The sequence below is a fragment of the Cyprinus carpio genome, chromosome A7 (assembly GCF_018340385.1).
Source record: "Cyprinus carpio isolate SPL01 chromosome A7, ASM1834038v1, whole genome shotgun sequence".
Taxonomy (NCBI): Eukaryota; Metazoa; Chordata; class Actinopteri; order Cypriniformes; family Cyprinidae; genus Cyprinus; species Cyprinus carpio.
In genome coordinates, this window is record NC_056578.1 from 34,065,073 (window position 1) to 34,084,622 (window position 19,550).

Genomic DNA, 19,550 nt, shown 5'->3' on the forward strand with positions numbered 1-19,550 from the left:
AAGCTACACTGTTCTGAATTTGAAAAAAAAAGAAAAGAAAAATGTTGATATCTACAGTATCTACACATCCTCCCATCACAGTTTTACTGTTTGTTATTGTTAGTATGCTTTTGTTTAAAGCACGTGCACATTTGCACTTTTTTGAAGTTCTTCATATTCTCAATAGTAGTATAGTAGTCAATAGTTATAGTAGTATAATATTCCCCTTACTGTTATAAAGTATATATGTACTATGTTTTCAGTTAAAGGTAATATAATGAATACAGTAAACACAGTACAGCTAAGACTGGTGTACCATTATACATAAATAGTTTAACATTAAAAACTGACATTCACCCTTTACCTTTTTCAAGCCTGTTATTCAATTCGTAGCCATGAAGATACAAAAAGTAGAGACACACACACACACATGGGTGGCAACTGGGACTAGTTGTGCTTCCCAATAAACACTGGTGGGAGATGTTACCATGGTGATACCACAGTGCTTCCCTCCTCCCTCCAAACCCATCACCCTCCTTATTTTAGCGGCCAGCTTCTGTCGCTCTCTCGCTCTCCCTCTCTTGGCCACTCCCCCTTTCCAGTCCCTTGCTCTTTATTTGTTACTACCATCACTGTGAACTAGGAGACTACAGAGAGTGTAGGGGATCTCCTTTGGATGGTTGAACCAAGGACTTATTGACTTACTTAAAAAAAACAAAAAAACAAGAGGGATACGCTGACTTCTTTGAGAGGGTAATGAATGAAGACACTCAGTCCCGTCTCAGGATGGACGCTACAGACAAACTCAATGGGCTTGGAGGGAGGAGGAGGCGGCCAAAGAAGGTAAACATGGGCTTCACTTTAAGGACCTGCTCTGTCTTAATGTAGTATCAGAGGATTGTTTGTGGAAGTTCCTGATGTGATGCTGTTGATGCCGTTTTTATTAAATACAGTTTATTTGATAAATGTATGTCTTAAATACAGTTTGGAATTGATTGAGTTGTAGTTGTTGATGATTTACTTTAAATAAACTGTGCTTAAATACCCAAGCATTGTAGTAGATTTGAAAAACAAAATAAAGGTGTTAGTGTTTTTTGTAACTGCAGCTTAAATGACACTATGCAACACTGCTATAATTTTCAAGAGATTGGCTGATGGACAGGTGGCAAGTCTTGTGTATGTTAATAGTGTTTTGTTTGTTTGTTTTTTTGTCTTGGGTCGGTTCCTTGATTTTGCAAGCCATGCTGATGGTTTTGTTTTTTCAAGGTCTCTGTGTGTTGAGGTGAAGATGGGCGTGTGTTCAGGAGAAGTGCTGAGCAGGCTTCTTCTCGGTTTTTATTGTTACATTTACTTCTGGAAATCTCTCTCTCGCTCCACTGCTTGAGAAGTCCGTACAAGGACTGTTCATCTGCTGATTACAGAGTTTTGACTGACAGGTGCCCATCCATTCTGTCTTTTCTTCTTTTGTTTCCTCCATTGTTGTTTTCCTTTGAATCAGGTTCATGTTTACACTTTCAAAACATTGGATTTCCAAACAATACAGTATAGATGTTGTATTACTACTCACAACGATTATATACAAAAACCAGTATGTACACAAAATGGTCAAAAATACAACATACAGCACATATGGAGGGTGTTTAATAGTATAGAATCAAGACTGTTGTGAGTGACTGTGTATAACTGTTGTGATTGTAATAATATAAAAAGCATTAAGCATCTCTTTCTGTAAAACACCTTTGTTCCATGTGTATGATGTTTAGAGAGGGGTGGGTCTGCTTCCCTTTGTGTGTATGCTAGAGTACGCGCTACACATATCTGTCCAATAGAAGAAACAATATTATGGTTTATCACAATATTTTTAGGGAACCCTAAAATGAATGTGTCCGTGTTTGTGTGTGTGTGCATGTTTGTGTTTGTCTCCACAAGTACAACCTACATTGTGAGCCAAACGATAGTCCTCATGAGGAAAATGGCTAAATAAACATACTAAATAATGTTAAAATAATACAAATAATTAAAAAATGCTAAGGGTATTTGTTAGGGTTAGAAGATCAAAAATATATTTCTCTCAGTATAAAAACAATACAAGTCAATGGAATGTCTTCCCCATGACAGAAGAAAAAAGTTTGCCTAAAGTCTCAGCCATTCTTGGCATTGAACTGAAAATGAGCAATTATGATAAAACTTTGTTGACTCTTAACACTTTTTTTAACCTCCCTCAACAGTTCTAAAAAAAAAAAAAAAAAAAAAAAAAAACAAGCAGAGCAACTAGAGCTTTGTAAAAGGAGAAAAAGAACTGTGATTTTCATTATTTGCTGCTGCCCGCATCACTTTATTATATTATGTAAAAACTAATATGATGAGAGAAAGCTTATAAGATATATCCATATATAATCAAGTAAGTCAATGGTTCATAACTAGTTTTGCTTCAGAACTCATATTTAGTATTGGACATAAAATATTGATCCAAAACAGTATTGACATTCAAAAGTAAACCTAACCACAAAAATGAAATAACACTACAATTAAACATTGAAATTTAATAATATTACCATAAACTACATATGCACGAATATGGATATGGCTGATTATGGTGTTAGCAATTCTGATTTCAAAACATCTCTAATTTGGTTTCATGTTCTCAGCTGCCAATTATTTATGGCACAAACCTTTCAGTGCTGCTTAGAGTTTTATTGGATGCACAGATTTTAACATCAACGTGTAAAAATGTAAAATTTAATCTTTAAAAAAAAAAAAAAAAAAACATTTATATCTTAGCTAATATAAACTGACCAAAAAAAAAACTAGTGAAAATGTATGGGCACTCTGATACAGCTGGAGTATATTCACAGGAATTTATCACCACTTTTGTAAATTTGTTTTGTAATATATGCTACTGGAACACTGTCAAAAAGGTCTTTGAGCTGAATTAGCAACAATACATCAATGTGGTTTGGCTTTAATGGTGGAACTCAGGAAGGCAATGAGCGATCATGCAAAAATCAATGATGTTTGCATTATTGATAGCCTATGTCTCCCCTTCTTAACCAAGCCCCACTCGGGTGGTGGTGGATGGGGCTGTAAAGGGGGATGTAGGGTGATTGAAGTTTAATCTAAGCAGGGATTTGTTGAACAGGCATCTGTTTCTCTGCTGACTGTACTAATGAGTAAGCCAGGCAGAATTTTTTGACGGATTTTTTGTGGCACTTCTGTGAAATATTAAAATGTGTTAAGCAGAGATGACAATTCTATAGCTAAAAGGTCCAAATTACCCCCCCCCCAAATTTGTTTTTAGAAATTAACATACAAGGGGTTTGTGAATGTGTACCGATTCTGAGGATCTTTCTACTGACTTCTCTGGAAATAGATTCTGTGTGGGCCAGTGGGATTGTTTATCTGTATTCTAATCAAACCCATTTTTAATTTAATGTTTTCTTCATAATTTACATACAGCAAATATGCCATGTACAATTCATAAAATTATTAAAAAATATCTACAAATATCTTCTAATTAAAATTACACTAAACTGTTAATAAAAAGAAAAATAGTTCATAGTACATATGCATCATTTGTGTAGGCTATGGGATGGGTGGGACATGTCCCAAGTCAATTTTGTCCAAGTCAAATTTGGTCCAAAATAACTTATGGAACCCATGTACACACAGAAAAAGCATCTTCCATCATTTATTCTTTGTAATTTAATTCATACATGAAACATTAAATATATTTGTGCCAGAATTAATCAGATGAACTGTCTAATCAAACCGTCTTCTCCCTATGTTTTTCTATGCTTCCAACAATCTTTTCGGCACAACCCTTGTAGGAAAAAAGTTTGCAATGTATCTGGTTGTCAACTTTATGCTTGCTGCTGCACATCAGAACCTGCATTGTGGCTATTTATTCATGCTGCACTCATTTTTAGTTGTATAGTTTAAAGATTATCACTTTACTCTCACTATAGTGTTGTCATTTTAGGTGTTTATCTAAAATATCATGCAGTTACTTGGCTTACCTGTTATCCATCAAGTGCATGGAGTGACTGCATCTAACAGTTTTATTTCTGTTAGAATTCATTATCCATTTTTAGGTGATTACCCATGCCTTTCCAAATAAGGCACGGACACATCCTTACTCTCTAGGTTTTGGCTCTTGGAAAAATGACACAATGTGATTGTGTTAGTGATCACCAGGTCTAAAGCGTTACAATATCCCACCAATTCAGTGGCTGATGGTGCTAAATGACCACCCAAAAGAAGCTGTGTTACAGTGCCCCTGTAAGTGGATGCTTGGTACCATCACTTTAGATTTTCTTTTCTTCAGTGTGCAATAGTTTTAGCCCATTTTGCCTAGTGATTCAATAGTGTTTAGGACATGTATATCTTTTGTTTTGGGGTATGTCTGTTGGATGCCAAACCTTACCTCCCAGCGGTGCTTCCCTTTTACCCGTTTCTCCACTGAAAGGTTTTGCAGTTCTGGCCTCAGCCATATTCTGCCAGATTTAAACAAAGATGTAAAACCCCCATGTCCAGGCATTCTGGTGTACACGTCTGTGTTCAATAGACACACTCTGTCACAAACACCTCACCCCCCCCCCCCATTGTACATGCTGAGACTGTCGTAGAAAATCAGTGTGCCCCTCCCCATCACACCATCTTCCATTCTTGTGCAAAACACCAGGAAATAAGTATTAATCAAGACTGAGTTTTCAAATATTTGCATCACAGAGTTTGGCAATGCCACATTGGGATATCCTCCTCAAGGTTGGGCATTTTCTCACCACCAGGTCTTTTCACAGGGTATTGGGGCATATGGTTGCGAATTCAGCTGCTCTTCCTCTTGAAATACTGCTATGGACTATGGAGGAAATTTTAGTTGGGTCTGAGTTTGCCTCTTTTGCGTACTCACAGCCCAAAGTCAAGGTGGCACAGGTCTGTTGTCAGGCTTTACTGCCCTGGAAGAAACTTCAATCTTCAATCTCGGGAATTCTAATGGGGCAGGTGTTTCCTCACAAAGTCATAATGATGCTTCCACCGTAGGTTGGCACTGTGTGCAGTAGGCACCTGTTTCATGGCCAGTAGGACAGTCATTATTGAATGTGCCATATACACAGTCTGGAGATTGAGGCAGTGTATTTAGCACACAGGTTCCCTTTCAGTCGGTCACTTTCGGCGTTACATTGGTGACCGACGAATTTTGGATTTCGCTTAGAAAAACCAATCTACTTTGAGTGGGTTATGGTCATGATCGCTGCCTCACGTGTCTGGGCATTAAACACATTGAGGTGGCATTCGTGGCTATGCTATTCAGTTTGCCCGGCGTCCCCCCAAGTTCAGTGGCATTCGTGTGGAGATCGCAGTTCTACTGGCGAAGGATGCGATTGAGCCGGTTCCTCCAGCCGTTATGAAGATGGGGTTTTTACAGCCTGTACTTCATTGTACCCAAGAAATGTGGTGGGTTACGACCAATCTTGGAACTGCGTGGCTTGAACCGGCCCCTTCACTGGTTACCATTCAAGATGTTGACACAGAAACGCATCTTCGGGTGCATCTGTCCCCGAGATTGGTTTGCAGCGATCGACCTGAAGACACGTACTTTCATGTGTCAATCCTTCTGCATTACAGACCATTTCTGCGGTTCGCGTTCAAAGGATGTACATACCAGTATAAGGTCCTGCCCTTCGGGCTGACCCTGTCTCCTCGTGTTTTCACGAAAGTCACAGAAGAGGCTCTTGTTCCCCTCAGAGAGCAGGGTGTTCACATCTCAATGATTGGCTTATATTAGCAAAGTCCTGCGATCAGTTGTGCGAGCAGAGGGACCTGGTGCTTGGCACTTCAGCCAGTTGGGTCTTCGGGTCAACTGGGAAAAGAGCAAACTCTCCCTGACGCAGAGGATCTCTTTTCTTGGTATGGAGTTGGATTCGGTCGAACAGACAGCACACCTCACAGAGGAACGTGCGCAGTCCGCACTGAACTGCTTGAATTCATTCAAGGGCAGGACGGCGGTCCCACTGAAACTATTTCAGAGGCCCCTGGGGCATATGGCAGCTGCTGTGGCAGGTATGCCACTGGGGCTGCTTCATATGAGACCACTTGATGGCCGAGTCCCGAGGTGGGCGTGGCAGCATGGCACTCACCGGGTTCAAGTTACACCGTCCTGACGCCAAACCTTTAGCCCTGTGGTCAGACCTTACGTTCCTCTGGGCCGGAGTGCCCCTAGAACAGGTCTCCAGGCATGCTGTGGTTTACACGGATGCCTCCACCACCGTCTGGGGGGCCACATACAGTGGGCATGCAGAGTCGGGGCAATTGACGGGCCCCCAGCTGCACTGGCATATCAATTGCCTATAGTTGTTAGTGGTGCACCTTGCCTTGAACTGTCTCAAAGGGCGCTTACAAGGCAAGCATGTGCTGGTCTGAATGGACAACACGGCGACCGTTGTGTACATCAACCGACAAGGTGGTCTACACTCACATCGTATGTCGCAACTTGCCTGCCACCTCCTCCTTTGGAGTCGGAAGGGTCTGAGGTCACTTCGTGCCATTCAAACCGGGTCTGCTCAACCGTACAGCCAATGAGCTGTCACGAGCTACACTCCCAGGTGAATGGAGACTCCATCCCCAGATGGTCCAGCTGATTTGGAGACATTTCGGAGCCGCTCAGGTAGATCTGTTTGCCTCTCCAGAAACCTCTCACTGACAGTTGTTCTACTCCCTGACCAAGGAAACACTCGGCATGGACGCATTGGCACACAGCTGGTTGCGGGTCCTGTGCAAGTATGTGTTTCCTCCAGTGAGCCTTCTCACACAGACGCAGTGTAAGGTCAGGGAGGACGAGGAGCAGGTCCGGCTTGTGGCGCCGTAATGGCCCACTCAAACCTGGTTCCCGGAACTAATGCTCCTCGCGACAGCTCCTCCCTGGATGATTCCTCTGAGGAAGGATTTACTGACTCAGAGACAGGGCACCCTGTGGCACCCACGTCCAGACCTCTGAAAACTTCATGTCTGGTCCCTGGACGGGATTCGGAGGTTCTTGGTGACCTACCCTAAAAGGTAGTTGACACCATCAAGTGTTCCATGAAGATATTTTGTTAATTTCCTACCATAAATATATCAAAACTTAATTGTTGATTAGTAATATGCATTGCTAATGACTTAATTTGGACAACTTTAAACAAGATTTTCTCAATATTTAGATTTTTTTGCACCCTCAGATTCCAGTATCTCAGCCAAATATCGTCATATCCTAACAAACCATATATCAGTGGAAAGCTTATTTATTCAGCTCTCATGTGATGTATAAATCTCAATTTTGAAAAATTGACACTTAAGGCTGGTTTTGTGGTCCAGGGTCATACACACACACACACACACACACACACACACCTATATATATATATATATATATATATATATATATATATATATATATACAGTATATATATAGGTCAAGTGTTGTCATAATGTTATTTTTGTGAAATGCAAAATATTAACTATTATAGTAGGAGAATATTGAATTTGTATACTGTATATGTAGAAATAAGCAGCCCCCTTTGTTATTTACTTTTTTTATTTTGAATGCATAGAATGATTAGTATCATAATAATCTAGAAAAAAAATGAAATAAATTAATAAAATAAAATAAAGATCTGTTGCAGTTGTAACATTTATCTTCTGAACCACAGGCTTTGACTATTATATTATGGTAGCTCTACCTTTTGAAATGTGCATTCCAATTAATTAATAAATAAAATACTATTGTTTATATTAAGTTATGTTGTTTGTGAATGTACAGTGTATTTAAGTATAGATTATATTGAGTAAGAAGAGGGATATGCATCTTCCAGATTATTCAGTGTACATGATGCCACCTCTGAATTGGACAGGATGGGACCCGTTACCAAGACAACAGTCACTCTGTGGGGATGGTTCCACAATCTAGTAGGTTGAAGAGAGGTGGGGGTGGAAGGCAGGATTAGACAATAAAACATGAAAGGGTAAGAAATGAGAGAAAGACTGAGAAATTGAGGTGCTTATTGTTAGTGTGTATTGCTGTGTGTTAAACGTATTAATGAATGGTTCTTTTAAACCAGATACAAAACAAGATACAGAAACAGAGAGCGAAAGTGAAAGCAGCATAAAAAAAACTCACCCTTTAATACCATTTAAGAAGAACAACACTTTTGTATTAATAGACAGAAGAGAGACCTTGGGTTGATGAGCAATGACAGTAAAACCTTTGATGTGAACTTTGATAAGATCATTATTTTAATGTAGGTGGTTGCTAAGCAACATACAGTATAACATTTCACAGTGCGTAAAGGTATCTTATTCAATCATAATTTGGAATTTGGAGTCAGAGCTCTTAAAATTCAAACATGTCAGTCAGTGAATGAATGGATAACAACAACTGAGAAAAAATCTCTGACACATGAAGCAGCATTCATTATTAATAATGATTTTGAATTATTAATGATATTTTAGGTTAAGGGGCACAGTGGGGTGATTAGATAACTGAGTTAATGAGTTGTTATTGTATTAAATCCTACATGACTAAATTTAAACTTTTTCTTTTGTATTTATTTAAGTATTTATGTATGTATGTATTTATTTATTTAATTTTATTTTATTTAGGAGAGAGTAAATGGGGACAGGAAATAGACAGGGAGGTGCAATTGGACCCGTATATAACACAGCTAGATTTAAACCTGAACTAGACAGTAACTACTTTAGCATGAACACTAGCTTTAAGTTATCAAACATATTATTTCAATATTGGCATGCACTCAAATGTATTTTGTGGAGAAATAATTAATAAAAAAATGTAAAAATTGACAACTCAGACTGCTTTTGCTATGGACATGAATTATATCTCAAATGGCTTGTAGAAGAGAGGTGCCCTTTTACTTTTCTAATCAGAACCCAATCTGCTGAATCTGAGAAAATTCCAAAGACATATAAGGAGACTATTATATCATCAATTTGGGGATGGGCTCTTTTTTCTTGAACTAAACAGCAACAACTTAGCAGCTGCTCAGAATATCCTTAGAAACCAATGATAAATCTCAAAACTGCATAGCAACACCTTGCCAACCATTCACATCACCTTTCATGACAGAAAATTTTGCACAGACAAGCACCACTCATATTTCCTTGAGGAAATGCATAAATAAAAAGTTTTATGTTGGTTGTAATGCATTTTCCACTAATTAAGTAGAAAGACTAAAAACTTTTAACTATTCAGGATAATAAACATCTATTCATGCATGCAGTCTTTGCAAGTTATAATAAAACTGTCAGTAGAATTACTGTGGTTTGTACTTAATTGTTTGTAAAAGTTTGTTGTTTGTTCTGGCTGAATACGGTTCTTCTCACTTAGACTGCTTATTTGGTCAGTGGTGGGTTACATGAAGCGAAACGCAATGACAGATGGGGGCTGGAAATGACCAGAGAAACTGTGCACCAGTAGTGTTGAGGGTTGCAATTTTGGTTTGTGTGTGTGTGTGTGTGTGTGTGTGTGCTAGTATACAATATGTGTTTATATGTGTGTAATGGATTTTTTCAAGTGTGCTGCTGCATTATATCATCACATTAGGAAAACTGAGAAAAACAAACATGAGACAATAATATACCAAGATTGTCTCAAAGCAATATGATTTTGTGATTTTTCTTTTCACTTATTTCATACAATTTCCTGTTTTTTATTTTATTAATTTTATTACATGTTTATTTTATTATCTCTTTTGTTGGCATATTGTTTTAAATTCCAAATAGTCAGAATGTGTTAATATGTTGCTCTGTCACTACTCACCAATGCTGTTTTTCATTAATTGAAACTGACATGCCAAAATAAAACTTTTCATACAAATAAATAATGGTTTAATATTATAAAGTTTTATTTACACCAGACAGAGCTGAAGTGACATAAACAATAACTATGCAATAAAAGTTTTTACAGTGCTTTTAAAGTTTGATGGAATACATGGTGATAGTGCCAATTGCATGTACAGTATTTACGTTTTCTCTGGCATCCTCTCCCTATCGGTTCTTGCCTCTACAATTTCCGTGTAACTTTTGCTTAAAGATTCATTATAAACTCATTCATATAAAATTCACTATCATTATTACTCCTTTTCCAGCTGTCGTTCTCTCGCTGTGTATGCCTGTGGCCAGGAAAGCCCATTGCTTTGAATACAAAATCTTGTAGATAGAGGGAAATCCAGTTACCCATCAAAGCCTGCTGCTCCCATCACTGTTTCAGCCAAATCTTTTGTTCTCCTAATCCAAATGTTACAGTTTTTCGTTCTGCTTTATCCAAGAGTCGTTCCCTCTTCACCACCCAGATAACACAAAGACAAAGGAACACTGTGCAACAACCACAGTAGAATTAACAATGATAGTCAGTTTTTATGTACTATGTGCCTTAAATGTGATACTTTCACTTAAAGGAATAGTAAAGGAACAGTTCTAATAACACATGCTGTTGTTCCATTAAACATAAGGAGAATTTTTGAATAATCTTGAATAATATGACTCAAGTTGTATAAACCACATGTATGGTAGCTTTGGAGTGAAATCAGTTAATAATTATATTGGGATAAATAAACTATCTAATTTAATTGCAAAGGTAATATACGTCACACAGCCGAGGTTATGTGTGAATGTGAGAGGGAAAGGGAAAAAAATTAAGGTAAAAATAAAGATGAGCCAAAATTTTGAGGAGGATGTAGATTTGGGGGTTCGGTGGGAAGGAGAGAGAGAGAGAGAGGTAGAGATAGAGAGAAAGTATGATAAACTGAGTCTCCATTTACTGTTAAAGGGGTCAAATGATGTTGCTAAAAAGAACATTATTTTGTGTATATGATGCAATATGTTTATGCAGATTAAGGTTCAGAAAACACATTATTCTCCACATACTTCACATTATTGTTGCGCCTTTCTGAAACATGTCGATTTTTACAAAGCTCATCGATCTGAAAAGTGAGGTGTATGCTGATTGGCCAGCTATCCAGTGCTTTGTGATTGGCCGAATACCTCAAGTGTGAGAAATGTTACGCCCCTTACCATATTGTGATGCCATGTCCCGGCACAAGACAAAAACAATAATACATATTACAAATGAGGCATTTGTTGCATCCAGTGGGGACATAATTACGGATTATAATGACTTATACTGTATTTTTAGGCGTTGTGTATCGCGCCACGTAAACATTAAACCATGTCTGCATTTGTGATCAGAGAAACAACAAACAAGCACTACTCTACATTGCTTAAAACTCGCGTTTGAATCATCAGTGGCAAATTTTTAAATATGAAAAAACATACTTACAGGCTGTTAGTCAGAAGCGCCAGACTGTCCTTGCAAAGTTGAAATTGCCCCACTTCATAGAAACAAACTTTGTGCACAGCCTTCCCATGTTCAAGAAACAGTCCTCTGTAAAATGCGCTGCAAACATCTAAATATTTGGGTTGAACTGTTCTGGAACAGAGTTGTCAATACAACTTATCCACTGATTTGGAATTGTGTCCTCTTTTGGAAGGCCAAACAAAGTAGTTTCGCTTTCATAATGAAACACACAACGTCTCCATGACATGACGACGGCGGCGGCAACTGACACTAACATCAACTCATGGCTTGTTAATGCATTATTTTGTCATGACTTTACTTGAGGGGGCCCAATCATTATTAATTCATAGTTAACTGCTTACTAAACTCAGCTCATGATTTATTTTATACTTACTATAAAATACACATGTACTAACACAGCGAGAATTCAGTCCGGTTAAGAGATGTGGTGGGATTTTCAAGAAGTCAGAGAGCGGAGGTACTGTATCATCATGGCCTGTGTCTAGTGAACTGTTTCCGGGCATTTCTACAAATATTCTTTGTGGATTTTAAGGTTTTATTTTTATTAAGCTGTTTATAAGTCACAGCAGGGTGAGCTTAAAGGGAAAGGGAACCTTAAGATGTCAAAAGGTCAAATTATGATATTATTTTTTTTTAGCTCAAATAAAGTATTTTAAATAATTTTAATTCATTTCAATGTCATAGTATTTCTTATTCTTTCTTAAAAATGGTTTAGTTTGATTTAGTTTACCCAAATGTTAATTATAGCGCATTAACTATCAAACATGTACTTACATGTAATTAAGCCTGCCATTATTCATGCATGAATCCATATGACTCCAGCTGTAGTCAAGGATAGCTCTTCATTAATTCATGATTAGTTTTTTGTCTTGTAAGTCGCAGTGTTTTTGTACATCTTCATCGCGTCTATCTGTCTTTAAGCGCGCATACAGTCATGAGTTTCTGCTCGATGTCGGCAGAACCACTTTTTTAGAGTTAAACTCCATGCACGCCGAAGAGCTACGGGATCTCGGTCTGCTCCGGAGGCCTTCACCATCACTGACCTCCACTGCTGCATCTCGCCCACACTGGAGGCGCCACAAGCAGCGTGAGAGGAAGCAGAAGAGCGGTAAGCACGGAGGTATCCGAGCTAGGCTAATGGCTAACCCACACGAGCCAGCTATCCCCACCATCGTACTGGATAACGTATGCTCTTTGGACAATAAACTGGACTACATCCGATTACTATGCTCAACTCAGAGGACTGTAAGAGACTGTTGTGTTTTTGTGTTCACAGAAACATGGCTCAGCAACAGTGTTCCAGACTGTGCTATTCAGCTCAATCAGCTGACATGCTATCGAGCGGACAGAGTCCTCATCGCGGGAGGTAAATCACGTGGCGGCGGGCTTTGTGTTTACATCAAGTGATGCATGGTGCCGCGATGCTGTTGTGATCTGCAAACACTGCTCACCCCTGGTGGAGTTTATGATTATTAAATGCCAGCCATTCTATCTACCGAGGGAATATTCAGCCATACTGCTCATTGTTGTATACATCCCTTCCAGCTCCAACAACAAAAACAGGAGTGAGGCACTAAATGAACTGTACCAGCACATCAGTGAGCAGCAGACAGCCAAACCTGATGCTTTTCTCATCTTAGCTGGGGATTTCAACCATGACTTAAAGAGTGTGTTCCCAAAAATACACCAACACATTAACTTTCCAACACGAGTTAAAACCATTTGGACTTTGTTTACACCACCCAGAGAGGACTGACAACACTGCAGCACTGGCCAAGAAAGCACAGCAGCGTCTCTACTTCCCCGCAAACTGAGAAGAGCCAGAGACTTAATTTAGGCTTTAATTTATGATTATTCAAGTACCCTTATTGTAAAGTGTTACCCATTTTCTGTATATAGCGTGTCAACAATCAGCACTATTTTTGAAGATGGCACATGTACATATATGCCAGCCTAGTCTCATTAATACGTAATATTTACAAAACGTAAATTTTTGTACATTTTTACTAATGCTAAAACATACCATTTAGACGTATTTCAACATTTAAAATGTACAAATCGCTACGTATTTTTACCTAAAATACGGAAACATATTTACGTATCTTTTGTATTATTAAGATATTTGTATCAATGCATTTTTAGCAATTTATCAATAAGTGATTTAGATTTTTAGATCCCTTAACCTACCCCCAAACCTAAACCTACCCATTTTTTAGTGAACATGCATTATTATTTAATCAATAAACTATTTAGATTTTAGACCCCTTAACCTAGCCCCCAAACCTAAACCTACCCATTCTACAGCGAATATGCATTTTTATCATTTTATTAATAAGCAATTTAGATTTCTAGACCCCTTAACCTACCCCCAAACCTTAACCTACCCATTTTGTAGCGAATAAAAAAGGATACAAAATACAATTGAATGAAATAGGCAGGAAAATAAAAATTTTAGTAACAATATAGCATTAAAATATTTTTATAGTTGCTAATCCCATTCCTACCTCTAAACCTAAACATAACTATATCTGTACAATATAAGCAAAACATGACAGACAGATAAATGCAATTACAGTCATTTATTTATTGCAAAAATGTCAAAAGAAACACCAAAAATAATTGAAAATCACAATACAATTCAACCTCATAAACCCCTAAAATAATACAAAAGGCACATATAAGAATATCATATTTTCCCTGAAAATATTATCCAGATTATTTTCCTGATCCACTCATGGAGGCACGCATGCATCATTCAAACACAGCTCACCAGAAACACGGCATGTCACAATCTGTGACAAATGCGGATGAGAGCCAATGAGTGTTCGATTATCCTGCCGTAAAACCTGTCGTTTGAAGCAACGCAACATTTGAATTTGTAAAGAGAGCTCAATTCACCGCACTCATTACAGATAACAATAACTCCAATCGCTAGATGAAGATCACCGAATAAAGGCTTGGATTTGGGTCTGTTCCTCACATTCATATGGATTTGAAAGATTTGGATTACAGCGGTCAAATAAAATTGTTTCATTTCGTAATTATGTTGCATTTTTGGTGTATTTTATAGTTCTATTGTCAGTCACAGCATGTCAGAGAAAACGCCTTGCATGGCAAACAAAGAAAACTTTACATGACAAGTAAAGGTTAAATGATTAAAGAAATGTTATTTATTTTAAGGTTTAAAAGTGAAGTCGTGTTTAACATTATTATGTAGGCCTATTCTTGGAAACGAGTTGGCAGCAGAAATCACACAACAAAACGACGTTATCATTTCATATCAAGTAAACAATTTAATAATGCAATTGCAAACAAGATAATTGATATGACAACTAACAATAAAATTTCAATATTAGCGATTTCAATATTAATAAGGATTCCTTTTAAGGGTGTTGTCAGTACGTCAGTTTTGTACGTTTAAATGCTGAAATACGCTGGTTACTACCAGAACACCCTAGCAGTGGGTTTTGCAAGTCTATATTATTTAAGGCTACATATTTAAACAAGAACATATTGAGAATATAAGATAATATGTTCATATTAAAATTGCATTATACTATTTAATCCACTGTATTTTGTTTTATTTTTTAACTAGAATTGCATGTTCAGCAACAAATGATTTTTGATCAGGCATTGCAAATAGTTACTTAAGTACAAGATGGGGTAGAATTTTGACATGGCTTTGAACATTAGGTTTTAAAAGTTTTTAAATGTACAATTGTAATTTAAAAAATCTTAACATAGAACAGATTTTATTCACTCAGCCTCCCAGCGTTAAGCTCTAAGGCAGACATTTATCTTTTGTTCATGTTCTTGTTATCAGTATAAAAAAGTCAAACCACTATCTCAGCTCAAAATTGAAAATATGGAAATCATATCCCCATTTAATGAACCATGCCTTTGTGAGCTTCAGGCTGTACTAAATAATGGACCAATCCACCCCCTTAGGGTTTTATCAATTATTCATCTGAGAAAGAGAATTCTGTTGGTTTACTATTCGTGTCTGATGGTTAAGAAGAGAACTGACCTGAGTGGTGGAGCAGATGACATTTTGTTTCATTGATTTTCCTCAAATTTGTATGAATACTTTTCAGATTGTGATTAGCTTTCACTAAGTTTTGGTGATCCCCTGTCTGATGCTTAAAACAAACCTGTCTGCTTTTTTTGCCAGGCAGCAAGGAATATAGTTACCCTCAAAACAGAAATTGTGTCATCATTTACAGACCCTTATGTTTTTCAATACCTAAGCAGAATGCCCAAGCTGCTCTTTTCTATACAATGAAAGTAAACAGTGAACACAGCTGTCAGGCATGGCTTCCAGTGAATAACATCTTTATATTCTGTCTGTTCCACACACAAGGGTTCAGAGCATTTTAGAACATTATACACATTCATAATGCTAATAAGTTTTGAATTGTTCATTATCACAAACTAGATTTTATTATATTGTTTAATAAATGCATCATGTAGCTATTTGGAATGGAGTTGGAAACAAGCTGTAAAGAGTTGCATAAGGCTCTGCTCTGTTCGACAGCACAGTTTGTCCCCTGAACTGTTATTGATTTTGCTCCAAGTTTGCAAAATGACACTGGCTAATAATCTGTAGGAGGATCTCTGTATAGCGTTTCTATTGGTTTGCCCCGCAGCGCTTTGAAATTGACTCCCTTTACAGACCTCAATAAACTCGCAAACTGTGATGTCACATTCCTTTCAGTTCAGAAATTTATTGCAAAATAATGAATAAACACATTGAAATGAGTTTAAAATCATGTTGTTTTTTTCCCCATTGTGAATAATGACAATGGTATTCTTAAGCCCCATCAAAGACACAGTATGCTTGTTTCATAAGGAAAGATACTGTAACATGGCATTGTTGAGGAATTCTTTTTTTGTGTGGCTTATGAGAAATAAGCTCTGAAATGACAAAGAAAAATCTTTCACCACAGATTCTAATCTCAAGTTGACAGTTTAGGCAGGAGACACACTACTCGTCTAGCTGAAAAATTCTAAGATTAAGCTCAACACACTTAAAGACTGTTTTTATTGACCGAGGCAGATTCTAGTCTTTCACATTCAGAGAAGAGCACAAACCTAATGACTTAATCAGTGCACTACATAACACACTTTACGACTGGTCAGGCACAACTGTAGATTTTGGTGAACTAACAATATATCATGATAATAAACTAAGATCTTGAACCAAAACAAACAGTGACATCAACAGACAGCTGGCACTTACTGTATGTGCAGTGTAATTTGTAAAGGAAAAGAATAAAAAAAACCACAAAAAACTGTCACAAATGAAACACAAACCCCAAACTCTTGGTTGATTAACTCAAAACGTTCTTACTCGCGGCTATCAGTTCCAAAAACACAGCTGGGGTTAAGTTCAGTCGACTTGATGGCCATGTACGCATTCTGTTGTCAGTTCACATTTTAGTGCTTAATCCTGTTCTGTACACACTCAGTTCTTTATAACAGGAGTATTTTACAGGAGTGACAACTAGATTTTACAAACAAAATTGATACCCGAAAAAATTCATATTAACAACTCGATTTATAGAAATTCTATGCAGTATGTATGGAATGAAACTAAACCAATAGTTAATAATTAATTTAAACACATATCAGAGTTGTGTCTTTTCTGTATGCACAGTACAAGAAATCACAGGGTAAGTTTTGACTCATTAGTGTTGCCTGATCTTGTTAAAAAAAAAAAAAAAGAAAGAAAAACCCCCCCACAAAAACATAAGATCAATCACATATTAAACTCAAACCCAAAAATTGTCATCTAGGAAATAAGGCATATATTAAAATATAGTGACCTGCACATGCCTACTTATAAACTGTATAACTTTATGAGCCAAACCCAAACAACAAGCTCAAAGATGCTTAATAAGAGTCACCTAATAGTGTTGGGGAAAGTTGCTTTTAAAAGCAATACATTTAAATTTTGTGTGACTCCCTAAAAAAGTAACTTGTATAAAAAGTAATATGTTAATTGTACTTTTGTGTTACTTTTTCTCATTTGGGCTGGTCTTGCTTTTTTGTTTTTATTAAAAAATGTTATATTTTTGGCAAATGTAAAAGCCCTTTCACACCAAAAGTGAAATTAATAAGCATAAGGCTGAAGGAAAAGTACATTCACATCTCAACAGTAGAGGGCGAAACCTTTCTGCTGTGCTGCTATTCTGGATTATATGAAAAATAGGATGCAGGAGAAGAAAGTTCAACACTCTTCAGCAAAAAAAAAAAAAAAAAAAAAGATATTTGTGTTATTTAACATTTAATTATTGCGGGTATTCTGAGTTTCATGGTTTTTATTAATTTTGAGGAAAACCGAATCTGTTTTTGTGCAAGTGAGATGAGTAAATGCATATTAACATTTAATCTAAAACTACAGTAACATCATGTTTACACAGCACACACAACATCTCTGCACTTCTGATTTCTCTCAACATGGGCACAAGAGAGCTGTCAGTCAAAAGATGGGAAAACAAATTAACTGGTATTACTGAAAAAGTGAGCTACTTTATCAGATGTTTTCTTGGAAATTAAAACACGAGACCAAGCCTCTGTTGCAAATTAAAAAATGTCACTTTAAAACTAAGCAAGGAATCCTGAGTTGCTTCATTGAAGTTAAAAGTTTACTGTAATATGTAGAATATGTAGAGTAGAGACTGACTGAGTAAGTGTGATTACCTGCATTTAAAACAGCATTTATTCTTCGGGTCAAATTAATATTCATAATCAGAATCCGTAATCAAATTCTAGAAGAACTGGGCGAGATAAGGTGCTTATGCACAAATGCAGACAGATGTCTTTAGTGACTGGGTCATGTCTAGCTGTAGTTTTAAGCTTTTCATTAATATTATGAAGTTTTTTTAATATGCTGTATCAAGCTCCATTGTGGTAGATCCAGTTGTCTTTGAATGCAAGAATACTTCCTATGTTAATGGCTCCTCAATCCTTATTATTTTGTATTATTGTGTAAATTTACAGACCCACTTAATACTTTGTTGTTGTTGTTGTTTTTCAAGACTCTGATCTCTAATATCTCATTAACACTGGTACAGACGGATGTTCATATGTGCATTAAAACCAAAATGCACATCGACATGTTCAATGAAAGCGAGATTTCACACATGCAAATAATAAAAAAACAAAAAAATTTTCCTTGCTTTTTTACCCCTCTCTTCTCTCGGTCAAGCCAACTGTTGTTTCGTAATAGGACATAATATCACTGAAAGAGATTCTGGCTTAGGGTTGGTAAGATTTAATGCCCATAAACCAGACAAATCCACTGCAGTGGATTTGTCTTTTTTGATTAACAGGTTTGTCTAAATTTAATCTGTGCCAGTTTTAGACAAGAAGCAAATACTGAGGACCCTGTCTTTTGGAGAGAATAGCATAAAATGTAGTGAATATGCCCCTTTACACTGATAGTTTGGACACTGGACATCGCCTTTGCAGATGGTGTGTGTAGCTTGTGTTTCCCTGAGGGCTTTTCTGTCGCATACCTGTACTAAGATCTGATTCTGGGTCAGTTGAAGACTCCACTATTTCTAGCCACTTAATCCTCTAAGCATTTTTCCCTGCAACCATCTCAGTGTTTGTGTGTGTGTGTGTGTAATCACAGTCTACTAATACCTCTAGCCTGATGCTCAGTAATCCATCTATCCACAGTGGCCGTTCTTCAGTAGACATCCTCGCAACCCCTTGTTTTCTATTTTTATTTTATTACTCCGGTATTCCTTATTTTGGATATACCTCATTGAAACCTCTCAAAAACACCCATGAGTGTTGGAATGGTGACCAGAGCAACGGCACAGGTAAGGCTTTATCATCAACCCTGTGTTTTAGCTAACCGCTCATATTTTATTGTCAAGACAGTTTTATCTAGCAGGCTTTTTTTTATTTCAAAGTTCCACAGAGGTCTGCTGCAGCCTTTATCCTGCTGGTCCACAATAATTGCTATTTTATAATTGTCTGTGACCAAATAACTGCATCTGAAAGTTACGCAATCAGCACATTCATTGATTTCTCTTAAAAACCATAAAGGGTAGTTCACCCAATAATGAAAAATTTGTCATCATTAACTCACCCTCATATACAGTCGTGGCCAAAAGTTTTGAGAATTACATAAATATTGTAAATTGGAAAAGTTGCTGCTTAAGTTTTTATAATAGCAGTTTGCATATAC

The 19,550-nt window shown here is 37.1% G+C and overlaps 1 protein-coding gene across 2 annotated transcripts in view; it reads left to right on the forward strand.

The window, feature by feature from the left end:
* Positions 1 to 588: 588 nt before the first annotated feature.
* Positions 589 to 19,550, forward strand: part of LOC109111256 (ankyrin-2-like) — a 151,187-nt gene continuing 132,225 nt past the window's right edge. The window contains exon 1 of one of the 2 annotated variants that reach the window (XM_042760908.1): positions 589 to 822. In XM_042760908.1, the coding sequence (XP_042616842.1) occupies positions 736 to 822 (87 nt within the window). In that variant the 5' untranslated portion in view covers positions 589 to 735. The remainder of the gene's footprint in view (positions 823 to 19,550) is intronic. The other variant, XM_042760909.1, reaches the window with a different exon arrangement.